Raw genomic sequence first — 27,708 nt, 5'->3', positions numbered from 1 at the left:
TATATATATATATATATATATATATATATATATATATATATATATATATATATATATATATTGGTGAGATCCAGTAGCCAACTGGTTGGTGAATCTACTCAAGTGAAACTTTAGAAACTTTAATGATAGCCGACTAGTTGGCTATTTTAAACTCAAGTATATATATATATATATATATATATATATATATATATATATATATATATATATATATATATATATATATATATATATATATATATATATATATATATATATATATGATCCCACATTTATAAATCTACACTTCAATGGAATATAGTACCCTCCAGTGTCGACCTATCCACAAGTTTTCGCATGCTGTATAACAATACACTAAAATTTTGATATTATAATTCTCTAAATTCTTATTCAATTTGCTTTAATTACCCATGTTTTTTCTTTTCTTTTTTTCTCTGTTCTTCATTTTCAATTTTTTGTTGTTATGGTTCTCAACAAGTTCGCTTCCAGGATCTTTATTATTGGTGTTATGTTTTTTTTTTATTTGAATAAATTTAATTGAATAGCTGACTAGTTTGCTATTTTAAACTAAAGTTTATATATACATAGGATACTAATAGCCTACTAGTTAGCTAACTCTATAAAGTATATATAGTTCTCATATTAGCTGACTAGATGGCTAATTTGATCTGAAGTGTATGTATATATATATAGCCTATATATATATATATATATATATATATATATATATATATATATATATATATATATATATATATATATATATATATATATATATATATATATATATACTTATATATATATAAGTATATATATATATAAGTATATATATATATATATATATATATATATATATATATATATATATATATATATATATATATATATATATATATATATAGGTATATAAGTTTTTTAATTTTTTATAATTAGTCAGGTCAATAACGTTACTGGTTTTGCAAGCTAACTTATTTATTATTACGAATAGCGGTAAGCATCAATGATTGTCGCAAAAACACAAACGCACAAAATCATAATACTAATCTAAAGAATTGGCAACGACAAACTAAACAGCAAAAACTTCTACATAACACAACACTACACAACAAAAGCATCTAAATAAAAAGGCGTATTTACTAATGCACTCTTAAAAATTCGAACACTCTCTGCCTCGACAACCTCCAAAGGCAAATCATTCCATGGTCCGGCAACTCTACTAACGAAAGATAATTGACCAATTTTTTTCAGTGGTTTTGGGGGATATAATTTATAATCATGCTGACGAGTAGAGTGATAATGGCTAAATTCAAAAAATAAATTTGGATCAACATCATCCACTCCTTTAATTATACAAAACACATTTACAAGGTCATTGCGACGTCTACGAAACTTCAACGACGGGAGTTGAAGCCTAGAAAGTCTCTGCGGATAAGAAAGGCGCTGAATGTATGGGACCAATCTAGTGGCCCTTCTCTGAACCTTTTCTATCCTATGCTCATCCGTTAGACTTAATGGAAACCAAACAGAAGTATTATACTCAAGAAGAGGGCAGACCATTGATTTGTATAGTAGTAAGAAATTACGAAGGTTAAACCTACTAAAGCTTCTCCTTATAGACGATAAACGATAATTTGCATTCTTTACAATTTCCGAAACATGCTTATCAAATTTCAATTGGGTATCAAAGTAAACGCCAAGGTCACGCACTATTTCGTTAGAAGGGATTCGTATGCCAGACAGCTGGTAAGTATGCACAGGTGGAAGTTTACGAGCATAGTGTAGAACAACACACTTAGAAGGGTTTATGAACATGGAATTAGATTCGCACCAATAAGTTAGAGAGTCAAGATCCTCCTGTAAAAGTTGCACATCGTTTTGGTCTCGTACTGGTAGATAAAGTTTTACATCATCCGCGAACATCTTGACAGTAGAATGCTGAACAGAGGAAGGCAGATCATTAATAAATAAACAAAATAAAGTTGGACCCAGGCAGCTAGCCTGGGGGACTCCACTTAACACATCAATTGAGGATGACATAGCTTCACCAACAACAACCTGCTGAGTTCGTCCATTTAGATAATCAGCAATAAATGCAATTGTTTTGCATATAGGTCATTATTATATAGGCCATTTTTTTGGTATGAAGAGATTATCAGGCTATTAGACATCCAGGGGCATATATGGGTAGTTTTTCGATTTGATTTACGAACTGGAAAGGTTGAACTGATAAGATCACTCAGTCCCTGTGTAAAACCGTTTGTGGCTGAGTTAACATCCGGACAATCCAAAACCTTGGACCAGTTGAAGGATTTCAAACGATCCGTGAACCGGTTCATATTCATAGTATTATCTATTCTATTATACCTATTAGTTCTAGGGGTATTAGTTCTAGAGGGTTGAGGAGCTGGTAGAAAGGGTAGGAAGAGATAGATTGGAAAATGATCTGACAGGTCAGAAGATATTATTTTGGAGGACAGGTGGATTCCCAGGGAAGTGGATACAAAAATGTTGCCAATTACAGTTGTTGTAGACCTCATAGGATCAACTATAGCAGGAAAAAGGATTGTGGGAAGATGACCACTTAAGGTGAATGTTTCAAAGAAGGTATCACAATCATTATTATTGCTAACATTTAGTAAATTACAATTGAAGTTCCCAAATCTCTCTACTATCATGCCTTGCTAAATTACTTGAAAGGGCAATAAAAGCAAAGATTATAAAGGCTCTGAAAGGCAATATTCAAATTGAACAGTGTGGATTCTATGAAGGCCGGAGTACCACTGACACCCTAATAAGGCTTGAGCATCATGTAAAAAAAGGCTTCTTGAAGAAAAGACACACTTGTGGAATTTTTTTTATGCTAAAGCAGCATTTGATAAAGTAAATATTGAAAAACTTAAGGAAAAAATTCAAGAACTAAAAGTAGATAGAAGGTACAGTATGTGGCTTCAGGAATGGATAACCAGTAGAACTTTTTCAGTAAGGATAAAAAGGACATCGTCAACTATAAGGAATATGGAAAGTGGGGTCCCCCAAGGAGGAGTCCTCAGTGCCTTGTTATTTGCACTATACATAAGTGATCCCAATGCAGATAACCTCCAAAGAGCCAAAATATACCTATATGCAGATGACTTAGCTGTTACAGTTGAAGGCCAACAAAGAGAAGAAATTCAGACATATGCACAAAAAGCAGCAAATTTCATAGAACAGTGGGCAGCTGAGAAAGAAATTATCCTTTCAGAAGAGAAAACAACAATGATGATGTTCACCAGTGAAAAAAGACAAGCACCAGACCCAGATATATTCCTGAATGGATTAAAAATTAGATGCACAGAGAGTGTCCGCTACCTTGGAGTTCTCCTTGATAGTCAGCTGACCTGGGAAAAACATATAGAAGAAATCATAACAGCTGTAGACAGACGACAAATGCTTATTAATGCAATATGTAACAAAAAGTATGAAGTCCCAAGGGATGTTCTAATGCAGTTTTCTAAAGGAATAATCCTTGGAAAAATTGATTATGCATCTCTGGTATATGCATCTGCTAAGAAAACAATCCTTACAAAATTAAATGCAAAATGGAATGAGACACTAAGAAGGACAACAAATGCATTAAAATCAACACCAATCCCAGCTTTACATATTGAAACATCAACGACTTCACTACCCACAAGAAGAAAAATACTTCTGGCAAAATATTTATTAAAGGAGAGGGGAACTGAACAAGAGGACATCATCAAAAATGAGATCATAATGGACCCATACCTCATGGATTACAGATTTGAAATTCACAACACACCATCTCTAGTCAAACTTCTGAAGGAGTTTCCAACAAACATCTCACCTCTCACAATTCCAACTGACAAGACAAACAAAATTGAAGGACTAGAAAGAAATATCTCATGGAAAATCCATGAAGAAATAGGACAAAAATCAGGAATGTCTGAGCAGTCCCTGCTGCAATTTGCACTGAGTGAACTGGAAAACTACAGAGACTACAGGAATTTTTTTACAGATGGGTCCAAAATAGGAAGTCGCACTGGCTGTGGCATATGGGATGATTATAAAAAACTAGGAACCCAGTATAGGCTGTCGGACCACACAAGTATTTATATGGCCGAGCTATTTGCTATTGATACAGCAATAAAAGAAATAGTCAGAGAGGGAAAAGAAGGAAAATACCTAATATGTACAGACTCCTTATCTTGCCTAAAGTACCTCAAAGTAGCCCACGAGCAAGCCCCAACAATGGCAAGGGATATTGTCCAAAATATAAGAATGATTGAGGAGACAGGAAGCTGTGTCTCATTGATATGGATCCCAGCCCATGTAGGTGTATCAGGAAATGAAAGAGCAGACCAAATGGCTAAGGATGCTACTAAGAAAGAAACAACGGAAAATCCACCTTTACCTCATATCCAAACCACAATAAAGATAGCTGAGAAGCTAAAAGAAGTTGAACTGGAAGAATTCAGGAAAAGATCACTGAACTTGTACCTAGAAATCACTGAATACAGATACATTAATCATGAAATGAAGCATCCAGAAAAAAGAGTTGCAGACATAATATTCAGAATGAGGACTGGGCATGTAAAGACGAAAAAGATGCTGAAAAGATGGAATATGACAGACTCACCTGACTGCAATGTCTGTGGAGTGGAGGAAAATTTACAACATATAATTATGGAATGCAAAAAGTATGAGACTGCTAGGTCACGACTAAAAGAACAAGTAATAAAGAGTGGTATTCAGTTCAGAATAAAAGAACTGTTATGAAAGGTTGCAAAGAATAAACAAAGGGAGACAGTTAAGTATTTAGGACAATATGTAAAGGATACTGGCCTAATTAATGTTTTGTAAAATAATGAAAAGTGTAGTATATGTGGGTGTATGGCAATGCATGAATTGTATTGTAAAAAATGTTCAGTTCTTCCTCCCCTGTTAAATAATTGTAAATCAATATTGTAAATATAAAATTGTGTAAGCATGAATGATTTACTGGATTTTGTATTATTTTATTTTTTTATGGTTGAATAGTCAAAATATATATAATCTAGTTTACTTTTTATTTGCTGAGGGTATATATTTAAGTTTTATTTTTATTTCTTTGTTGGTATTGGATTTACCACTTGTTTTTATATATGTTTGTTAATGAAAGCAAGTTGTCAATCTGTTGAATTAAATTATATTTGAAAATTGATAATTTTATTTTTTGTTATATATATGATGAAAGTGTACTGATTGTTGTTTTTTTAAATTATTTTTTGGTAATTTATGACGCCACTACAATGAGGGATTTCCTAAGGACGGTAGGACATCCCTCTTTATGTAGGAAGTGCAATGATTTTGTTATTTATAATTTTTATGGCTTTGTGCACTTTCTAAATTTTTGACTATCTTAATTATTGTATTTATAATTCAGTTACTTGATATTTTATGATTTTTGACAGGGTATTAGATTAATTGTTAGTTTGTGTTTTGTAGATTAATCAGTATGACAAAGCATGACTGTGAAGATTTTTTTTTTTTTTTTTTTTTTTTTTTTTTTTTTTTTTTTTTTTTTTTTTTTTTTTTTTTTTTTTTTTTTTTTTAGGTTGATGATAAAACAGAAAAAAGATCCTGGAGCATAGAGAAGAAATTCTGGAAGCTCCATCCAATTACACCAACAACAAACAAAGAAGTCCCCAAAAACTATTGCCTTCTTTTGTGGTAAATTAATAAAACTAGAAAAATCATCAAACAGATTACAAAAGAAAGGGGCCGGTAATGAGGGGGGGGGGGTTTATAAAATAATGAAAAAATAGAAGAATTCTCGTTAACACTTATGTCTACGATTATTGAATAAATGCATCTACTATTTATAGGTTGCGAGAATAAGGATTCACAGTCTAAAGGCCAGGTGAATTTCAGACTTGACTGGATGTAAAGAGAAATGCCGCCAGAGGACTTGGTTAATTTTCTTTCAATATGAATAGCTTGAAAGCCAGGGAGGGAAAATTCATTATTATCATCAATTTCTGAAAACCACGTTTCCGTTATTCCAATTACGTCGAAAGGGCAGTAACCATTAATTAAAATTAAGCCTTTAAAATTAGCCCACTTATCCCGTATATTTATGATGTTAAAGCAAATTACATTAAGTTTGGGCTCTTCCATTAGCTTAGGTTTGACATTTTTCACAAAATCAAAAATGTCAAGATATTCACAGTTAATTTGGTTTAAAGGGCTATTGGGGCTAGCTAAGGGGCTGGTTGGCAAATTATTTTGGTCATCGTAATAGTTGAAAACAACATTATCGCACAGTGATAAATTCGTGAGAAACGTAAATCTTTTATAGTACACATTTAGATATCCATTGTGAAGATATCCATTGTGGTCTGAGTTTCATCATCTCCTTGATTAGAATATTGGAAATCTTCTTCAGCCAACGAAATATCATTGGTGGTAATTTTGGACTGGGATGGAAAGTTTGCCGTTTTTTTCTTAGATTTCTTGCCTTTGACTAAGGCAGTGGCACCGACTACTGTCTTGGGGGTTGTGGCGTTGTCAGAGCCTGTATTAATTTGATTTGCAGTTGAGTCTACAGGCTTAACTAGCTTTGATGTGGAATCTATGTCCTTTTTCATGGAGGATAATTGAGCTATAGCTGTTTGTAAGATGTCATCACTTAGGAGTTCAGTGATAGCCTTGTTCTTGAGAATATTTTTGATTTCCTCAGCTTCATTACTAACCTCAATTAAGTGACTGACTGTAAGAAAAGTTGCTAGCCTTTGCCATTCTTGGCTACTTTTAGATGAATCTTTTGAAGGGTAGGATGTTGAAGTAAACTTAGGTAAGGGATGGGGGGACTGACTAGAACCTTAAGCATGAACATTATTTGCCTCTTTTGGAAATTATACTGTTTTTGCATCTTCTACAGCAACTGTTGCTTGGCTTCTATTGGGCCGATGGGGTGTGGGTTGCCAAGGGATTCTTGCAGCTACAACTGAGTAGGGTAGGTTCATTTTATCAGATGTTCTAAGGATTACGACTCGCTTTTGGTGAGCCAAGCAAGATTGTTTTTGGAGGGCTGTGTGTCCCTTATGGATACAATTTCTGCAGAAAGGGTCTGACTCAGGGCATTCACTAATTGCGTGGCCTGTTTTCCCACACTTAAGGCAAGACAGATGGGACTGTTTGCAGTGTTTTTTGCTGTGGCCGTGGGCCAGACAAGTGGAGCATTGTAGGGGCTTGGGCTTATAAATCTTGTAAGAAAGGGACATACCATACAAGAATATTTCTCTACTTAGCTCAACTTTGCAGGAAATGAGGATTGAACAGCTTGGGTGAAGAAAACCTTCTTTGTTTAAACTTAGCCTTAAAGCAGTTGAAGGATTGATGAGAAGGCCTGAAGAATCTATTAGTTCAGTTTGTATTTCCTTCACTTTTACACTGGTATCAACACCATACAGCACAGACTTGTGTAACTTTTCCACATCTTTTTTGTGGCTAAAATTTTTGAGCCATCAAGAATTATTTCTTTGGATTTTGACAGGAGATGGTCTGCCGCCTGCGAAGACTTAAAGTAAATATCAATAGACTCGTCCTGCTTGAAAATAGATTCAAAATTTACCTTGGGGATCAGAAAGATTTCCTAATTCGATCTTTTGAAAAGGTTTGGCCATTGGTTTTCTTGATTGAGACAGAATAATGATTGGGATAATCGTGAGCACTAGTTTCTGGGACACTTGAAGAGAGGGGTTGCATTATCACTGGCGAACGAGTTTTATCCTTTTTCCTCTTTTTGCCAGGCGTCTCACCTCTTTCATTGGAGTTAGTTTTGGCTAAGGCCTGAATTCCTGACAAGTGGCTAACTGTTTTGGATCGCGTAGTTGGGGGAGTTCTAGGAAGAGTTTTAGAGGTAGGTTGGAATGGCGACTGGCTAAGGGTTTCAGTGGGAGTATCCTTCTCGGGTGGTAGCCTTAGGGGCTTTTTTTCCTGTCATTTATTCCGACAAAACACTGCAGATTCACGAACTGTTAATCAGTCTTAATTCAAGGTTACTTGACCAAAAGTAAATATGACAGTTTTTAATCAGCGATAACACCAATATATTCAATTATACACTATGATAAATAATAACTTACTTTGTATGAAGTGAGCAATCCCTCACAATTAAATCCGCAAGTTAATTGCGCAATCTAACACGGTACAGTACAAAAAATAATCCGATTAGGTTCATAAGCTAGTTCCTTTTAGTTTAGATACTATTAATAATGTTTTTTTATATACTTGAAGAATTAGCTAACTAGTTGGCTGTTAAGATCTCACCTATACATACCTTTCAACCTGAAGTAGCCAAATAGTTAGCTATCAATAGAGTTTGTAATAGCCTATACAGAAGAATTAGTTAACTAATCTAGTTGGCTATCTTGCTGTTTATTCTTTGCATTTTTGAAAGTCCCACCAAATTAATACATTTCTATGATTTGTTAGCTAAAATTGTTTTTGGCAATGTTTGGTTGAACAATTCTATTTCCACTATATTAAAAAAAAACCTTTGCCTGGCTTTCTTAGCTTTAAATTGGTCGACAGAAAAAAGAAGCCTTGCCAATTTGAAAACCTATTGTAAGAGAAAGAAACTTTATCAATAATATATTCTTTTTGCCAAGTGGAAGAAGACCAGCACAATATTTACCCAGTTACTCATAAACATGCTCTTTGTTTGCAAGAATCTCAAGATATTGTTCATTCTTGTTTTGTTTGAATAAGTGCACTATCCTTTTTTATTCAATTTTCCCAAATAAATTTATTGTAGTATGCATACCTTAGGATGATAAATTTGAAAATACATTTTTGCTGAATTTGTTGATTTAAGTACTGGAAGTGGCTTACCAATGGAGATACCACCAGATGCCTCCTTCCTTTCAAAAAGAAAGCTGTTTGCAAGTGTACTTGCTCTTTACAGCAGGTAGCCCTGGCTTACTAATGCCCTTTTATGGCTCTCTTTCCCAAAACCGAATTCTGCTAACTTGTTGACCCTCCCCCCCCCCTATAGAATCTTTAGACTTAAACTACAGTTTTTTATACAGCTCTGTGGTGGATACCTGTCTTGATATTAGCTGAATAGTCTAAATGTTATGTGGAGATGACAAGAAGAAAGAAAGATATTCTATATCCATGAGCCCATCCTACACAATCATAGTAAAATCATGGTAAAGAGAAAATCTAAATTGATTGGCACTTCAAGTCTATTATAATTTACACTATGCTAAAATAACCGCATTTTTTCTTAATCCTGGCTATCTCTTTTCCAAACCCTATTTCCCTAATCCTCTTCTTACCCCTTTTTATTAACTAAATCCAGCTGAATTGTATATTTATGTGAGATCTAATAGCCAACTAACTGGCAAATCAAAACAATTGCAAACTAGTTATCTTACCTTAATTTGCAGTTTAGAGCAAATTAAGATCTATCTTTGTCTTCAATTGGTCCATACTTGATGATGTGAATGATTAAACATCAAATGCATCCCACTAGTACTTCCAGGGAGCACCATTCTATGGTGCTAACACCCAATGACTTCTTGAATGCTTCATTATTGGGTGCTGAGAATGTTTTATTTGAGAGACTATACCAATGATTTAATACACAGCAGGAGAAAAACTGTTGATGGTGTTGAGTTTTGCCAGATGGATTCAATAGCTTCTTTGAATGTCCTCTCCTGTCATTGCCAATATTTTGGGACTGGGTTAGCTAATTCTACTGTGTATTAGAAATGATATTGATTGCTGACAAGTTGGCTATTTGAAACTAAATTTTATATATACACAAGGGTATTAATAGCCAACTAGTCAGCTATTCTATAAGGTATATACAGTTCTCTTATTAAATGACTAGTTGGCAAATTCAGGTTGAAGTGTATACATAGGCAAGACCAAACAGCTAGCTGGTTGGCCAATCTATACATTAACTTTATTGATACCTCACTTGTGGGCAATTTTAAGCTAAAGTTTAGATATACATAAAATATTAATAGCCGACTAGTTAGCCAATTCTATAATGTAAATATAGTTCTCTTATTGGCTGAATAGTAGTCTAATTTCAGCAGAAGTGTATACTATATATAGGTGAGATCTAATAGCCAACTGGTTGGCCAATCTAAATATGCATATATAGCTAAGACTTCAATACCAAACTAGTCAGCTAATTCTACTGTGTATTAAAAACTTCATTGATAGCTGACTAGTTGGCTATATTAAACTACAGCTTATATATAGCCTACTTGGGATGTTAATAGCCAACAAGTTAGCCACTTCTATAAGTGTTTTAGAAAGTTTATTGATAACTGACTAGTTGGCTATTTTAAAGTAAAGCTTATGAATACCTAGAATATCAATACCCGACTAATTAGCTAATTTAATAGTGTATATACAATTCTAATATTAGCTTACTAGTTGGCTAATTAAGTCTGAAATGTATATATAGGTGAGGTCCCATAGCCAACTGCTTGGGTAATTTAAATATTTTGTAAAGGGCTATATACACTGTTATTCATATTAGTAACCTAGTTGGCTAGATGGTTCTTCTGTATATAATCTTAGATTAATTTTTTTCTCTATTTATAAACTGTACAATTTTCTACTAGCTATCTAGTGGTATTCCTTTTCAAAGTGATGTGATGCTATGGAGTAACTAGAGGATAAGGTAAATTTTTTGTTATGCATAATTTTGACTTACAAATGCAGTGAAAATACCACTTGATGCCTTTTTTTATATTCTTTACAAGCATAATAATTGCTTCTAATGTAAAATCAATTTTAAGCAGTTTCTGAGCTCTTGAAAATGACCAAAATATTTCTAGTTTTGGGGTATAAAAAAAAGGGTTAAAACATTGGTTTCAAACTTACTGTTTCATTTTAAATCCACCTTTTCAATGTTATAGAATCTACAAGCACTTATTTTCCATAATTAAGGTGGATAAATAACTTTCACAATTTTATGTCATTTTCTTCTTCCTTGATACCAAATTTTCTATTAAAGTAGGCTATGCATTTTCAGTTGTTTTAAAAAATATAATAGGCTATACTATATGTTCTGAGTGCCAAAATCATTTATAATTAGATTAGGTTAGTTCAAAAAGTGCTTTATTTTGAATTTGCAGCAGAAGCAGCTATTATATTCATAAAGAAAATAAAAAAGGCATCAAGTGGTATGCTCACTTTATTTGATGACAAATTTACCAACAATAAAACTCCTCTTTAACAAAAATCTTGTAAATTTATCAGCAATGAATATATGATTTATGGATATGTCAGACCCTATTAATGGGAGAAAGGGGGCAAATCATGGTAACAACCATGATATTTGAAAACAGTGTTGGATGCAAAATATAAAAGCACAATTATTTTATTTGACCCTCAAAAAATTTATTAACAGCTTATGTTATGTTCAAGTAGGGCTAGGCTTTGGAACATAAATTCAATAAATTTTCTTCATTATCTAAGTTTTTCCACGAAAATAGTGATATTATCCAAGGTATTACCAAAATCTCGTTCTCAAGCCTGGTGATTTTGATTAACCGTCTTGTTTCAACTCTGAATTAAAGTGGATGGTTCCTCTGCTCTTCCTTCTAGGGCTCAAGAGGTTTCTTAGTTGTTTCAGCTCGCAATGCCTCGCCTGAAGACTTTAAAATTTACCACTAATAAGTTTAGTGAGTGCCATCTATATTTTTGACCCAAGCGAAAAAGTTGGTAGTGCTATTAGTAGATAAACGTATCACAGTTCACATTATTGACTGAGTAGTAAAGTGAAAATACCACTCGATGCCTTTCTTGATGCTCTTTACGAATATAACAACTGCTTCTGTTGCAAATTCAAATTTAAGTAATTTTTGACCTGACGTAACTATAAATGATTTTGGCACTGAGAAACTGTAGTATTATTTTGTCAAAAACCACCGATAACTCATAATACTTTAATTTAAAATTCGTCATATTTTTAGCTCAAAAAGTGCTTAAATTTGAATTTGCGATAAAAGCAATTATTATATTCGTAAAGAATATAAAAAAAGACATCGAGTGGTATGTTCACTTTATTGGTAGGTCAATCATATGAACTGTAATATGTTTACCTATTAGTAAAGACGGTGGGGGCAGTGAAGATGTTAAAAGTAAAATACCCAAGGCTCAGGGTGTTTTTTCGCAGTAAGTTTTTTCTTTCAAGAATAAGAAGATAAGTCTGCAAATCAAGATTAGAATATAGGAAGCTACAGTGATAACACTGGTCAAATATGGCTCTGAAGCATGGACGCTCCGAAAAGCGGATAAAGATTTGCTAGATGTTTTCCAGAGAAATTGCCTACGGACTGTTCTGGGTACTCGGCAGACTGACCGTATTTCAAACAGTAGGCATTACAAAAAATGTAGCAGCCATTACAAAAAATGCCAAAGATTATCCTTTTTGGTCAATCTTCTGAGCCAAACGGAAAGCAGCTCGTCCTCGTCAGGCGTGGGAGGGCGTCATAAATAAAGATTTAAAGGACATGGAAACTTCCTGGGAGGGTGTAAAGAGGGAGGCTTTGGATAGGTCGGGTTGGAGGAGAAGCCTGCGTAGCTGAGTTGGCCTCGGGCGGCTTGGTGCTACGGTCAGTTATTAGTTGTAGTATTGTGAAGTGTCCTGTCTATAGAAAGGAAGTTATTCGCGAAGTCGTTAGCGAAACTAACTGGTCTTCCATGTAGTTTTAGGGACTAGGGGAAAGCTGTAAGACCGACATTTACCAGAAGGTAAGAATGGCTAGACTTGTTGACACAAATCAAATCGACTGGTGGAAAGAGTTCCTAGCTAGTTGTTTTTCCTGCCAAATTCAATTATTACGTTCTCAAAACTTAAAAATTTCATAGTTTTCTCTATTTTGAAAATCATAATTTCATGAGGTGAAATCCTTTTTGAGAACCTTGCTGAATTACAGCTAAAATTCAATTAAATAATGCCAGTCTATTTAGATAAGTTAATCAGAACAATACAAATATGGTAAACTTTCAAATATTTAGCTTTGTTGCAATTTAGCAATTTGCAATAATATTTACTAGCCAATCTCATAAGTCAGCTTCCCTTTCCTTTGGATATTTACAAATAAAACTAATCTGTTGTTATAGTTTCTTATTTTTCACGAACAACTTCTTACGACCTGTAAGAGTGGTCCAGTGGTTAATTACTCTTATAATGCTTACTTTTGAAATGATCGATTGCTTTCACTGACAAATTAAAACAGTCAGTGTAATGATTCAATCAATCTTACTAATCTCTGTTTTTAAAAAAAAAAATTCAAGGCTAATTTTGCGTTTTTAGTGTCATTTAATCTAGCTGAATTTTAGCTTGTATGCAAAATCTGTTATGAGTTAGATTACGTAACATTGGCTAATAGCTCTTTATAACAATTAAATCACCAATACTACTACTAAATATAATTGCAGCACTAAGCCTCTTAAGGTCAACACAGCTACGTAGGCTCCCCCACATTCTCAGCCTATTCAAGGCTTCGCTCTTCGCTTTTCCCTTGAAATCCGTCCTTACAACCCCTTCTCACTCCATTCGGAGACAATCTGCTTTTCGTTTGGCTCTGGACAAACGGCTAAAAAGCACGCTAGTTGGCAAACTGTCATCCTTGATCCGTAAGACGCCGCTTAGGCATTTTTACCTTTCATTCATTATAAACCTGGAAAGAGGGATTGAACCGCATTTTTTGTAAAACTCATTGTTGAATATACGGTCAGTTAAATGAACACCTAAAACTACCCTTAGATAATTCCTTAGGAAAATATTTAACAAATCTTCCTAAGCATGTTGAAGCCCATGCACTTCAGGACCGTATTTGACCACTTTCATCACCGTGGCTTCCTATATTCTAATTTGAGATCACAGATGTATCTTCTTATTCGTATGCTCTATTCTACTGATTTTTTAAAACTGTTTTTCGGCTGCGAAAACATATCTTGCGCCGTGACTATTTTTCTTTTTACTAGTAATGCTACCCAGACAAGTGAAGCTATTAACTTGACCGACTCCCTTGTTGTCTCATATCACCTTTTCACCATTATTTATTCATATTTTAAGCCATATTAAACCATAGCATTATTTTTCAAGCCTATTCCTGCGCCCTGAGCTCTCAAAACATTCACAAATTCACATATCTCACGAAAAAATTTCTTATCTGAAGAGACTCAAATTATCTACTTGGAAAGTTCCCCATTAAATCGAATTTAAAACTCGGAGAATTTTAGGTTTCTGTTTAATAGAGAGAGTCCTTAGAGATAATCCATTAGACAAACGATTTTCCCTAAGACAAAGTCCACGAAGCTAATCCAGGAATAAGAGGGAATATAAAAGAGAATAAGTCTTGATTCAACACCAGATCAGCAAACCTCACTTTCTCCCTTAACATCACCAATATTATCTCGCTTTTACCTCTGTATTCATTAGGCATACCACACAGAACACGAGAAGCTGCCTTTCAAAGGACATACTAGACCAATGCTATCTTTGGTCTACGACGAGGAATAATTCTGTTTATTGTCTCCAAACTTTCCTCTCTTGTCTTTTTTTTTCTCCTAAGCCTTTCTTTTTCTCTGAAGCTTTCGTATGAGCTGAATCAAAGGCCTGTTCATAATCAGCAAAACTGAACACTAAATGGGTCTAATGGTTTAAGAATTTCTTGTTTATTATTCCAAAAATTGAAAAAATGATTAACGCTTCTTCTTTCCTTCTTAACACCACACTTTTTCTCTCTTAGAAGTTTATTAAATCATCTATTAGTGTGCTTAGTATCATCATTGTAAGTAATTTACTTCCTATAGAGATCTAGCTAATGCCCTCCACAATTGCTAAACTTAACTTTTATCGTCTTTCTCATTAAGGGGTTAACGAAAGTGTTCCTAAATCAATAGTTACTTTCCCTACTTCAAAAGTTATATTCATAGTCTCCAATGTACTATTCTTCAATCCCTCCATATTTTAAAAACTAATTTACGGCTCTATCGGCACCTAAGGTCTTATCATTTTTGGTCCTTTTAGCCCTGTCTCTAACTTCTTCCAAAATAAATCTTCTTCCAATGTGGCGAAATATTTTCGTTTTTTAATTTGACTCCCTACAGAAACCTACCTAATACCTCTGCAAATACAAAACTTATTTTTTATCACATTTCTTACTATGGGGCTAAGTAAAGTTATCTAAAATCACTAAATACTAATCCTTTTCAAAAATTATCTACTAAGTCCCCAGTATCTTATCCCTAACTCACCTCCACCATATTTCAAAAACTCATGTACGACTCTATCAGCGCCAAAGGCCTTATCAGTTTTAGTCCTTTTAGGACTGTCTCTAACTCCTCTTTGCAAAATAAATCTTTTTTCACTTCCAAAGAGTCGAAATCTTTTCGTTTCTTTCTACATCATTTCTTAAAATTTAATCACCCTTTGATAAATTCTCAAGGTGTTCTGCCCGGCTCTACTTAGCACTTCTCCCATGACTAATTAAGATCCTGTCTCTACCGTTAAAAAGGACAATTCTAGACTGACTATCTCCTTTTAGTTTAATTACGCCAATTTTACATCTTAGGATACCATCTGACTGCTATGCCGTCTATTATTCCGTCTGGCTGCTATGGTGTCTATTATTCCTGACGGCTGCATCTTCCAGATCCTCGCAATTTTATCGATAACCTAAATTTCATAGCTCCTTAATCTGCACCTTAATTTTTCGCAGCTTCCCTTATTTTTCGCTTATCCTAGTAATTTGAACCAATCAGAGACTTCTTGAACAAACTGATTTTTTCTCTGCAAAAACCAAAAATGTTATCACTAATTTTTCTTAGATCGATTGTCCAAACTACATACCTGCATCTTGTTCGTTTCTCACAATGCTTAGAAGTTTCTGGCTTTCTAAATGCACCTCATCTTGTTTTCTAACATATGAAAATAGTCAGAACTGAGAACTTTTCTTATCAAGTTTTTTTTTCTTCTCCTGAATGTCAAATGAAAGTCTTCCTTTTACAATTCATGTTAGTTAGCAATAGTAAAAAGACATGAAATATATTTCGCATTTTTCTTTATTAAATTTGGATTGTATAATATGACGACTTTGGACTACCTCAGCTGATACAAGAAAATGAAGAACACTGGGAGAAATGATGGGATAATCAGGGGAATTAATTAAAACGCAGAATTGGCCGAAGCGGCATTTCATCTTCAAAGATTTAGCTACCTCAAAGGCTGTAACAGGATGTAAAAAAAGACAGTAGACACAAAAAAAACTTGCCTATCGCTAGTTTTTTAGTAGCCGTTCATTTTATACGGAACTCATAAATGTTTATGATTGAATGTGCCGTCATTTCCGCTCTACTTTCTTTCTTCTCTGCTTTAGTCGATAATTTTTTCTTGCCCCAAAAAGACCAGGTGTACGTGTAATTGGCCACGGTACTTGGATGAAACATACTATATTAGAACAAAAATTGAAGATTAGGTTCTTACTCTTTGGAAGAATCAAGTTTGAGTACAAAAAAAAAGATAACGCTAGTACTATCTTTCCACAAATGATCATGACTGAAACATTATGCAATGATTATATTTACTTTCTAAATATATATGAATCGTTCTTGATAAGTAAAACTTTTCTAATTTGTAGATATTTCTGTCCAATCAACTAATATAATTGACATTTATTAAATTTAGAATGTTCTGTTATCATGTAAAAAATTTTCTACGATGAAGGAAAAACAGATGACATTCAAAAAATTGAAAGTGTGATAAACTCGACAGATTAGCAAAAAATACGTTATCGCGATAAATATAAATTACGTTGTGAAATACTATTTAAATCAGTTAAAAATATGAGTTCGAACATAGAAACTGCACTGATAGTATTTTTAAGTTTTATTACTGCATCATTTGTTGGTAAGTTTAGGATGGGTTCAATTTGCACAGAGCAATTCGGTCAGGGTTGTTTGATTCGTTGTTCTCGTTTCTATGGCACTAAAAGTGCATCACTTTAACTCGGCAGCTAAAATAAACGCTGGAGTCGCGTTATTTTTTGTTTCTTTGTCGATAAATGAATCAATAATAATAACAATAATGAAATTCAGGCTTGTCAGTAAGAAGAAAATAAAACAGTTATGCTCTGGATGGTAAATATTGAAGGAACTTCTGCTGATACTTATAATATGACTCTGTTGCTTAATTGCAAACTAGACACTGCTGACTAGTGGTTTTACGAGACTGTAGGTGACAACTGAATTTTATGATTGTAATTCTTTCAAATTTCATATCATAATGTGCTTTTAAGGCTGTTTTCACAAATTTAGAGAAGATCAGGACTGATTTTAAACCCACTCAATTAATTGCTGCTGATTACCTACCTTCAATTTTACGGTTCCGAGAATGTATAAAAAATCATAAGAGCAGAGATACTGGAACCCATTTCATCCCCAAAAGTTCTTGTATACCCAATATCTGATTTAGTAAATAGTGTGTAGATACTCAAAAGAGCTTCCACAGCCGCGGTGTCTTATACTTCTAGAGAATTTGCTGAGCGAATACATTTACATAATAGTCGAATCGTTCTTTTTTTGGGTAAATTAAAGACATCTCACGTATGGACCATTTGTATCGAATGTATTTTACTTTTATAATTTTGATAAACTGAACATGATATTATTTCTTATAGTCAACTACTAATGCAACATTTCTGATATAATCTACAGGAATCTATATTAAAATATAGCCTACATATACGCAAATAATCTCCTATTCCCCTTTATTTGTAGCTGTCTCTGGTTTAAATTGTTGCGTACTTGGGGACGAATGTTTGTCTGGTTGGGTCTTTACTAATAGGAGCATCATGAAAGAAAGGGAGCGTTTCTACCTGCGAATGGAATTAATTACGATTAAGAAGAGTCCAGTTCAACTCTGTCTCGTAAGCATAGTAGAGCTCAAAAGGCTGTGAATCAAACCTAAAAAAAAACAATACAATAGAAAAAGAAAGTAAATTTCTTTTTTTAAGTTCCTTCGATTACATTATTTAATACCTAATATGGAAATTTATTTTCATTCACCCCCTTCCCCCAAAAAAAGTAAAAAAAAAAACTCAGCTTCACGTGTTAAAAGATATTTCACAAGTAGCTATAGAAGTCCTCCATGACTCTAAAGCAAAAGTTAATGATTAATCCTGTCTTATTTAGGCGTTTTTGAACAAAAAGAAATCCTTACGTTTGAATGAGAAAAATCTGCTCAGCTTAACAAAAACTTCCAGATGATAGAAGATATTGAACATAATCCTTCATAAAAGCCCCTTAATAATGCAATGTTTTAATGCACATTTTTCTTTGCAGCTTTGAAGGTAACAAGGCATGGAAATTTTCTGTGTAGCCTAATTGTTGACCGGCATTACGTACCTTTGGCTAATTGGGTTTAAGCAATAGCCTTGATTCGGATAACTAATATAGGGCGAAAACCAAAAATATTTTCTTCTTGATTAAATGAAATGAAACAAAAAAAAATGTACTAAATACCTTTCAAAAACAAAAATATAATTATATTTAACAGATAAAATATTTAATATTTTTACGCTAAAAATTAGAATTTTATGTGCCTCAAAATTAATGTACAAAAATACTTTTGGTGAGTGCATTTCATCAAATGTGTAATTAACATATTTCATTACTAAACCAATTTAACTGAAGTATTTTATTACTAAAAAAGACTTGGCTTTTTATGCTGATTACAAATAGGCGTTTATTTACCCTACAAAAGTGATTTACAAACGATGAATTCAATAAATTTTATGAACAAGTATAAACCTATAAGAAAAAAAAAATCAGTTCCTTACAAAATCATCAAATCAGTATACAATTTCAGCAGTATATCAAATTTCTTCAGAAAACCGGTAGTCTACGATGTTTCTAATTTTCATTTTTCCCTAGATGCGACAATCTTACCGGACCGGTTGGCAAGAAGAGTATGCTATTTTTCAAATTGGGCGGTTTATAGACCAGATATAGGAAGCTATGACATAGAAGATATTCCTGGAGATTTATGTACACATATAATATATTCATTTGTTGGCTGCAATAATCAAACATGGGAAGTCCTAATTCTTGATCCGGAAGTAATTTATAGCATTTCTTCATTTATTTTATCCATGCAGTGTTTGTCATTAGCAAGACACTCATACCTCTACATAGGAGATATTGATACAACGTTTTATTTCCTAAAAAAAAGTTTATGAGCAGTTTCCACGACTTTTCTTATCTAGAAACAACTTTGATCCTAGAAAAATCTTCATATCTAGGTCTTGAGCTCTTAAACTCACTTTGAAAAAGAACTCTTCCTAGTAAAATTCGCCCTCCTAAAGTTTCAGTTTTTTATGGCACTTGGTATTAACCAAGTGACATATAGCAGTCGCCAATTCTGTCGGTCTGTCGGTCTGTCTGTCGGTCTGTCGGTCTGTCGGTCCCGGTTTTGCTACTTTAGGCACTTCCAGGTAAGCTAGGACGATGAAATTTGGCAAGCGTATCAGGGACCGGACCAGATTAAATTAGAAATAGTCGTTTTCCCGATTTGACCATCTGGGGGGGGGAGTGGGGGCCCGGTTAATTCGCAAAAAATAGAAAAAATGAAGTATTTTTAACTTATCAGCGGGTGATTGGATCTTAATGAAATTTGATGTTTGGAATGATATTGTGACTCAGAGCTCTTATTTTAAATCCCGACCGGATCTGATGACATTGGGGGGAGTTGGAGGGGGAAAACCTAAGGTCCCGGTTTTGCTACTTTAGGCACTTCCAGGTAAGCTAGGACGATGAAATTTGGCAAGCGTATCAGGGACCGGACCAGATTAAATTAGAAATAGTCGTTTTCCCGATTGGATCATCTGGGGGGGGGGGTGAATAGGGGCCTTTTAGTTCGGAAAAAAATAGAAAAAATGAAGTATTTTTAACTTATGAGCGGGTGATTGGATCTTAATGAAATTTGATGTTTGGAATGATATTGTGTCTCAGAGCTCTTATTTTAAATCCCGACTGGGTCTGATGACATTGGGGGGAGTTGGAGGGGGGAAACCTAAAATCTTGGAAAACACTTAGAGTAGAGGGATCGGGATGAAACTTGATGGGAAAAATAAGCGCAAGTCCCAGATACATGATTGACATAATCGGAACTGATTTGCTCTCTTTGGGGTAGTTGGGGGGGGGAATTAATTCTTAAAAATTAGAAAAATGAGGTATTTTCAACTTACGAACGGGTGATCGGATCTCAATGAAATTTGATGTTTAGAAGGATATCGTGTCTTAGAGCTCTTATTTTAAATCCTGACCGGATCTGGTTATGGGGGCGGGGAGTTGGGAGGGGGAAACCTAAAACTTGGAAAACACTTAGGGTGGAGGGATCGGGATGAAACATGGTGGGAAAAATAGTGGTGGGTAGTTGGGGGGGGGGGTATTTCTGAAAAAAAGAGGTATTTTTAACTTACGAACGGGTGATCGGATCTCAATGAAATTTGATATTTAGAAGGATATCGTGGCTCAGAGCTCTTATTTTAAACCCGACCGGATCTGGTGACATTGGGGGGGGGGGGGTTGGGAGGGAGAAACCTAAAAATTGGAAAACACCTCCAACGAGTGGAGGGATCGGGATGAAACTTGGTGGAAAAAAAACACGAGTCCTAGATACATGATTGACATAACCAGAACGGATCCGCTCTCTTTGGGTAGTTGGAGGGGGGGGGTTAATTCTGAAAAATTAGAAAAAATGAGGTATTTTTAACTTACGAACGGGTGATTGGATCTCCATGAAATTTGATTTTTAGGAGGATATCGTGTCTTAAAGCTCTTATTTTAAATCCTGACCGGATCTGGTGACATTGGGGGAAGTTTGGGGAGGGGAGACCTAAAATGATGGGAAACGCTTAGATTGGAGGGATTGGGATGAAACTTGGTTGGAAAAATAAGCAGAAGTCTTGCATACGTGATTTACATAATTGGAACGGATCTGCTTAATTGCGGGGGGGGGGGGGGGTAATTCTGAAAAATAAGAAAAATGACATATTTTTAACTTACGAACGAGTGATCGGATCTTCATGAAACTTCATATTTAGAAGAACCTCGTAACTCCGATATCTTATTTTAAATCTCAACCGGATCAAGCGTAATTGGGGGGGCAGTTGGGGGGACCGGAAATCTTAGAAAATACTTAAAGCGGTAAGATCAGGATGAAACTGGATGGGAAGAATAGAAACCTGTCTAAGATACGTGACTGACATAACTGGACCGGATCTGCTCTCTTTGGTGGAATTGGGGGGGGGGGGGTAATTTTGAAAATTGAGGTATTTGTAACTTACGAAAGGGTGACCAGATCTTAATGAAATTTGATATTTAGAAGGATCTTGTGCTTTAAAGTTCTAATTTCAAATTCCAACCAGATCCTGTGACATTCGGGGGAGTTGGAGGGGGGGAACCGGAATTCTTGGAAAACATGAAAATTGGAGTATTTATATCTTACGAATAGCTGATCGGATCGTAATGAAATTTGATTTTTAGAAGGAATTCATGTCTCAGAGCTCTTATTTCAAATCCCGACCAGATCTTTTGACATTGTGGGGATTTAGAGGGGGAAATCTTGGAAAAACACTTGGAGTGTAGGAATCGGGATGAAGCTTGGTGGATAGAATAAACAAATGTCCTTGATACGTGATTGACAGAATCGTACTGGATTCGCTCTCTTTGGGGGAGTTGGGGGGAGGGGTTCAGTGATTTGGCGAGTTCGGTGCTTCTGGACGTGCTAGGGCCTTGAAAATTGGTAGGCGTGTCAGGGAGCTGCACAATTTGACTTGATAAAGTCGTTTTCCCAGATTCGACCATCTGGGGGGCAAAAGGGAGAGGAAAAATTAGAAAAAATTAGGTATTTATAACTTACGAGTGGGTGATCGGATCTTAATGAATTTTGATATTTAGAAGGACTTTGTGACTCAGAGCTCTTATTCTAAATCTTGACCGGCATTAAGCCTCTTATTTTCCGTTTTAAATCAATCTATTGATTCTTAGAATTTTGTTAGAGCTCATACCATATGATCTCTTGGCTCTTAGCTCTTCTCGCCTCGTCACAAGTGCCATATGAGCTCTTAGCTCTTGTTCTATTTTGAGTCTAAACAGTTTGCTAAAGAAAAAAAATAGAACAGCTATACAGGAATGATAAAAAACTAAAAAAAGAAAATAACCAGAAAAAAATTAAAACACTAGTTTGCATCAAAGTGTAAAACACGGGAATAGTTGTATTATGGTTTATCGTCATTCGATGGGCAGTGTACAAGCGTAAATGGACTTCAGTTTTGGTGTGTGACAATAGCTTAAAATCAATGAAATGCATGTGCTGGATGAAACAGTCCAAAACCTATGTTAAAAAAAATTAACATTAAATGTCAAATTTTTTGATTGATTAGAAAAATGGCATACATCAATTTTTGAAAGCAGGATACCATTGAAGAAGTTTAGGATATTAATTCCGAAACCTCATTAAATTTTGTTCCAAACGGTTAAACCATCTTGCAAATTAGAAAAAATGCATTCTAATCAATATTCAATTCTTCATAAAATATATGCCAAAAAAAGAGAAAAACATTCTTAAGTAGAAGAAAAAATATTACAAGTGTCCCCTGATTCAAAAGATTTCACCCTCCCCCACAAGTTACTGAAATAATGTCACTGGATTGAAAGAATGGCAAAACAATACAATATAGGAGTTTCAGTACATTAAAACTAAATCATTTAAGGACACTTTCAACGGTAAAAAAATAAAGCATTTTAAGATTGTTGTTTATTTTTTCCCTTTAATTTGGCATAATTTTCTTCATAATTAGCTTAGTCCAATGATTGACTGTCGTTTTGGAACTGAGTTTTTAAGATAATATTAATTGTATATACAAGATACTTATATCACAGCTCGTTTTAAACTATGAAAAGTGTTATTGGTTAATTTGTTGTTGTGAGGCTACATAATTACTTTTGACTCCTAAATCAATATTCTTTTTTTTGTGGTTGGCTTTTCTGCTTTCAGTAAAGTACTAGTTTTCTATAATCCCATAATCACAGGAAAATATCACAAGTTCGTTTATTTGCACTAGTTTTATCGATATATGTTAGATAGGCTGTGAGGTAATAATTTTCATTCGTTTTAAGTTTAAAATTTCCTTTTTACTTCCCTCGGAGAAACGTTATTGTCTCAATTAATTTTTGCCCTTTTTTAATTAAAGATGTTGTTAATTAGAAATATCGGCCACCCAATAATTCTATCCCAATAATTCTCTCACCCTCAATTCTACTTTGTTAAACAGTAAATAACTTTAGCGTAAAGAGCAGGACATTCAGGAGGGAACAAACCATTTCATACACGGAGTAATTTCTGTTCGTTTTAAGTTTTAATGTCGCTCCTTACTTTCAGTAAAAAAAAAACTTGTTTTTTTTTATTTAATCACAATAAACCTTTACTTTTATGACGAACGGAAATAATAGTTAGAATTCTCATCAGTTTCAGATGGATATATTTTTTCGCTAGGCAGTTTTTTTAACGCGTTTTTGAACTTTTGCTTACTATAGGCTGTGGTTCGCTCTTTACTAGGTTGGAGCTACTGCTGCAACCATGATCAAACGATATCACCGGATTAAAAGGCTGTTTATGTTTTTAGAACACCGAGCATTATTAAATATAATTAAATAATCTGCTACAATAAAACAATATCAATAAGAGACATTAATGTCTTTTATTGAGACATTAATGACACAATTAGACATTAATGAAAAGCCACAAGATTTGCTGGAAAAAATTGATGAAAAAATACTAATTTCAAAATTCTAATTTCAACCATTTAAGAGTTCTGAACAATTGATTTTCCGACCCATTTTCAGATGAAGAGCTTCCATTGTTCCCAGATTCATTGAGTTGACAAATCAAGTAGAAATATTGACAGTCGCAAGTAGTTGCAGTCACAGTCGCAAGTTCGTAGTCACAAGTAATCGTAGTCGAAGTCACAAGTAGGCATAACTGCAAGTAGGCGAGTAATCTTAGTCACAGTCGAAATTAGTCACAGTTACAGTCAAATGTAGTCGCAATTGGAGTCAAAGTAGTAGCAATAATGTTTCTGAGAGTTTCAAGTAAATACCTTAAGCTATTGCAGATACAACTTTTTGATATCCAGGATACACATAGTGTATAGCCTTTTTGGACACACCCAGGATCAAACATTATCCCCTTTCGCAACGATATATCCTGGCTGCAAAAAATGGGCAAACTAAATAATCTAAAATCCTTGCCTTACAAGCTTTATGGGCGATAGTATCTCCAGAGGCAGAGTTATTTGACCATTTGACTGTTTTGAATTGCAAATTCAAATCATAATTCCAAATAGTCACAGTCGCGAGTAATTTTAGTCGCAGTCGTAAGCAGTATCAGGTGCAATCAAAAGTAGTCGCCTTTAGAGTCAGAGCAGCAGCAATAATGGCCCTAAAAGTTTCAAGTTAATGCTCTTATCCATCCCGAAGATATTGCAGATACAGCTTTTTGAAAACCTGGATAAATGTAGTGCATTTATTTAGATTTACACACCACTAAACATTCCCTGAAATTATGACTTAACACCCTTAGCATTTTTGAACACACCAGGGACAAAACCTTCCTCTTTTTCCCAATGATAAATCATGTACAATTGGCACATTGGATAATTTACAATCCTTCATCTGGAGATGGCAGGGTGAATAGCATCTCTAGAGGTAGAGTTATTTAACCGTTTGACTATCTTAAGCAAAATGCCTTTTTAAAATTTTTAATCGATGATGAGGGAGGGGACATCTTAAAAGGCCAGGGGGATGGTTGGCCTGTAATAACACTTCAAAATTCCGCTCATTATTTCCTTAAATTTCAACCTAATACCCTCAAACGTTCCGTAAATATTGGTGATATATCATTTTGACGACAAGAATGCAAATACTACGTATTGATTTTGTTTGACACCCACCATCAATGTCTCCTGAAAGTTTCCTCTCAATACCCTAAGCCCTTTCCCAATAAATAACAAACCTTATACATCAACAATGAACAACTTCCATAGCCTACACCATCGATCCGGGGCTAGGAGGAGGGGGGAGTATGCCATCCCCAACAGCATGGTTACTTGACCATTAGACTATTTTGAACAAAGTAGACACTTTACAATTTGTATATAATGCCTTTGCGGGAGGGGAGCTAAAAAGGGCATGGGAGTGGCTGCCCCCCATTTGCTGTCTTTGTACTGAAAGCGTACTTAAGCTTTCAATTTCCAATTGATGGAGCCCCCTCCGAAGTTTCTATGACCACCCCTTCCATATGAAGTAGCAAAAAAAAAATACAATAAGCCTTATGGCTCTTTACTACAGCAACGGTAGAGCGCTACCTATTATTCTTTTTCCCTTTTCTCAGTATGACAAATTTATAGCTTCATTTTTTTATCCATTTTTTTAGTTGAGGATCAAAAGTGTCAGAAGTCGTATTTATTACGTTCTCTGCTGTTTTAGCTTTGAGGGGCTGGGGCTGGTGATTTATCAATTTTATTTCATAATATTTTAGTGAAATAAAATAAATAGTAAAACGCAATTATAGAACTAAACCCATAAAAAATTTTAAGCTCGTACTTTTAGAATTATTTTTCAATATAAGAATTAATATGAAACCATGCATGCCTCAAAAGTTCATTACTAATCTTTCATTTTTTATTTTTAGAGAGATGTCGATGACAAAGGATTTGAACGATTCGTTGGATTGAAAGAACGTTGGCCTCATCTAAAAGCATTAGTTGCCGTAGGAGGTTGGGATGAAGGGGGTGAAAATTATTCAAACATGGTGGCTCAACAATCAAGGAGAGATTCCTTCACTGCCAGCGTCTTAAGTGAGATTTAGCTTTTACTACTTATTTAGAATTAACAAAACTTAAAAAACTAAAATTTATAGATTAATGGTACCGACACGGTGAGTAAAGTCGTGTGTATACAGTAAAAAATGGGCTAACATTTTTTTCCACACAAGACACATACATGTTGACCATAAAATATTTGTTATCAAAAATTTGAAAAGACTAATATTTCAGCTTAGAAACAAAATAAACCATAATTTTGAACAGTCTTTAAAAATTCCACAGAACACACAAAGCAGTACAGAATTCAGAGGATTAAACGAAGATGTTAGGACATTGCCCTTTCATGTTCATAATTGGTTAATCTTACCCTAACTCACCCAAACCTTCTGCGAAATTTTCGCTCATTGGCAGCAATTGTGCATGTTTGCTGGGGTAAGCTTACATGCAAAATTGCTGTGAGCAATAACTCTGCAAAATTGTCGCCGGGAATTTGTCTAATCACGGGAAAAGACTACCCCAAAGTTCTGATATAATTATTAGGGGTTTTAAGCCACTATTCCCGATATTTGAAATGACACAACCCCTGCCAAACGCGACATAATTCAGCCAGCCGTGAAACAATACACCACATACAGCAGACTTCTGCCACGCTTAGCAATCTCTGCCTGTCAACCTATTAATAGCTTTATTACCTAAATTAAATTTAAAAAAAAACAGTTTATTTAACTGAAAGTAAGGAGCGACATTAAAACTTAAAACAAACAGAAATTACTCCGTATATGAAACGGGTTTTCCCCTCCGCAATCCCTCACTCTTTACGCTAAAGTTTTTAATTGTTTTAAAAATTAGAATTGTGTCAAAGAGTCAAACTTTAGCGTTTTTGAATCAATGAATGTTTGATTTTGGCTCTCCGCACATAAATTATTAAAATGAAATTCGCATACTAATTCTCTTTTTGACGAAATGGCTTTTGAGAAATAAGGAGTGGGGAAGGAGGCGTAGTTGCCCTCCAATTTTTCGGTTACTTAAAAAGGCAACTAGAACTTTTAATTTTTAACTAACGTTTTTATTAGTAAAAAATATACGTAACTTAAGAATTAACTTACGTAACAAACTTTTATAATCTTATATTTTTATTGTGTATATGAGGAGGTTTTCCACCGTCGTTAATACCTCGCTCTTTATACAAAATCTTAAGTTTGCCCCAATTCTTCAAGAATGACCCCTGAATCAGAAAGGCTGTAGAATTAGTATTTGAAATTACTAGAAATACTTTAGCATAAAGAGCGATGAATTTATCTCCTCCTAAATACCTTGCTTTTTATGCTAAAATATTTTTAGAACCCCTCATATGCTTTATAATCTCTGTTCGTTTTAAGTTTTAATGCTACTACTTACTTTCAATTGAAAAAAACTTTCTCATGTTTATTTTTTCAATTTTTTTTATAGTAATGCTAGAAAATCCTGCGCCCTTTTCATTGAGTTTCTCTTCCCCCATGACATATTACTTCAAGGAAAGATACTCCCACATAGCTCCCTCCCCTCAACCTAACGACCCAAACCATAAGAATGCCCCTGAAAACGTCTGTTCACTTCCCAATAACCATTACTTTATGTAAACACTGGCCAAAGTTTGTAACTTGCAGCCCCTCCCCCAGGGACTGTGGGGGAGTAAATCATCACCAAAGACATAGTTATGATGGTTTTCGACTATTTGGAACAAAATGGCTATCTCAAAATTTTGATTTGATGACTTTTGAAAAAAATGAGAGTGGGCGGGGGCCTAGGTGCCCTCCAATTT

At 34.5% G+C, this 27,708-nt stretch overlaps 4 protein-coding genes across 6 annotated transcripts in view; 2 read left to right on the top strand and 2 right to left on the bottom strand.

Annotated features, from left to right (window-relative positions):
- LOC136027303 (RNA exonuclease 4-like) overlaps positions 1–11,679 on the bottom strand; it is an 89,130-nt gene extending 77,451 nt beyond the window's left edge. Inside the window, exon 1 of one of the 2 annotated variants that reach the window (XM_065704413.1) lies at positions 11,526–11,679. The gene's annotated coding sequence lies outside the window, so the exon portion shown is untranslated. The remainder of the gene's footprint in view (positions 1–11,525) is intronic. The other variant, XM_065704414.1, reaches the window with a different exon arrangement.
- Positions 2,941–4,776, top strand: LOC136027719 (uncharacterized). The gene has a single exon (XM_065705173.1). The coding sequence runs from the start codon at positions 2,941–2,943 to the stop codon at positions 4,774–4,776; it is 1,836 nt and encodes a 611-aa protein (XP_065561245.1).
- Positions 11,680–16,068: 4,389 nt separating the features above from the next.
- Positions 16,069–27,708, bottom strand: part of LOC136027298 (angiogenic factor with G patch and FHA domains 1-like) — an 88,664-nt gene continuing 77,024 nt past the window's right edge. Inside the window, exons 13-14 of one of the 2 annotated variants that reach the window (XR_010617566.1) lie at positions 17,898–17,985; positions 16,069–16,471 (exon numbers count right to left, since the gene is read on the bottom strand). The gene's annotated coding sequence lies outside the window, so the exon portion shown is untranslated. The remainder of the gene's footprint in view (positions 16,472–17,897; positions 17,986–27,708) is intronic. The other variant, XR_010617565.1, reaches the window with a different exon arrangement.
- Positions 16,795–27,708, top strand: part of LOC136027299 (endochitinase-like) — a 37,206-nt gene continuing 26,292 nt past the window's right edge. Inside the window, exons 1-3 of the mRNA XM_065704406.1 lie at positions 16,795–16,930; positions 18,955–19,139; positions 25,775–25,940. Coding sequence (XP_065560478.1) covers positions 16,867–16,930; positions 18,955–19,139; positions 25,775–25,940 — 415 coding nt within the window. The 5' untranslated portion in view covers positions 16,795–16,866. The remainder of the gene's footprint in view (positions 16,931–18,954; positions 19,140–25,774; positions 25,941–27,708) is intronic.

Source organism: Artemia franciscana, chromosome 5, assembly GCF_032884065.1.
Source record: "Artemia franciscana chromosome 5, ASM3288406v1, whole genome shotgun sequence".
Classification (NCBI taxonomy): Eukaryota; Metazoa; Arthropoda; class Branchiopoda; order Anostraca; family Artemiidae; genus Artemia; species Artemia franciscana.
The sequence above is the reverse complement of the archived record's forward strand: the minus strand, read 5'-3'. Positions and strand labels throughout refer to the sequence as shown.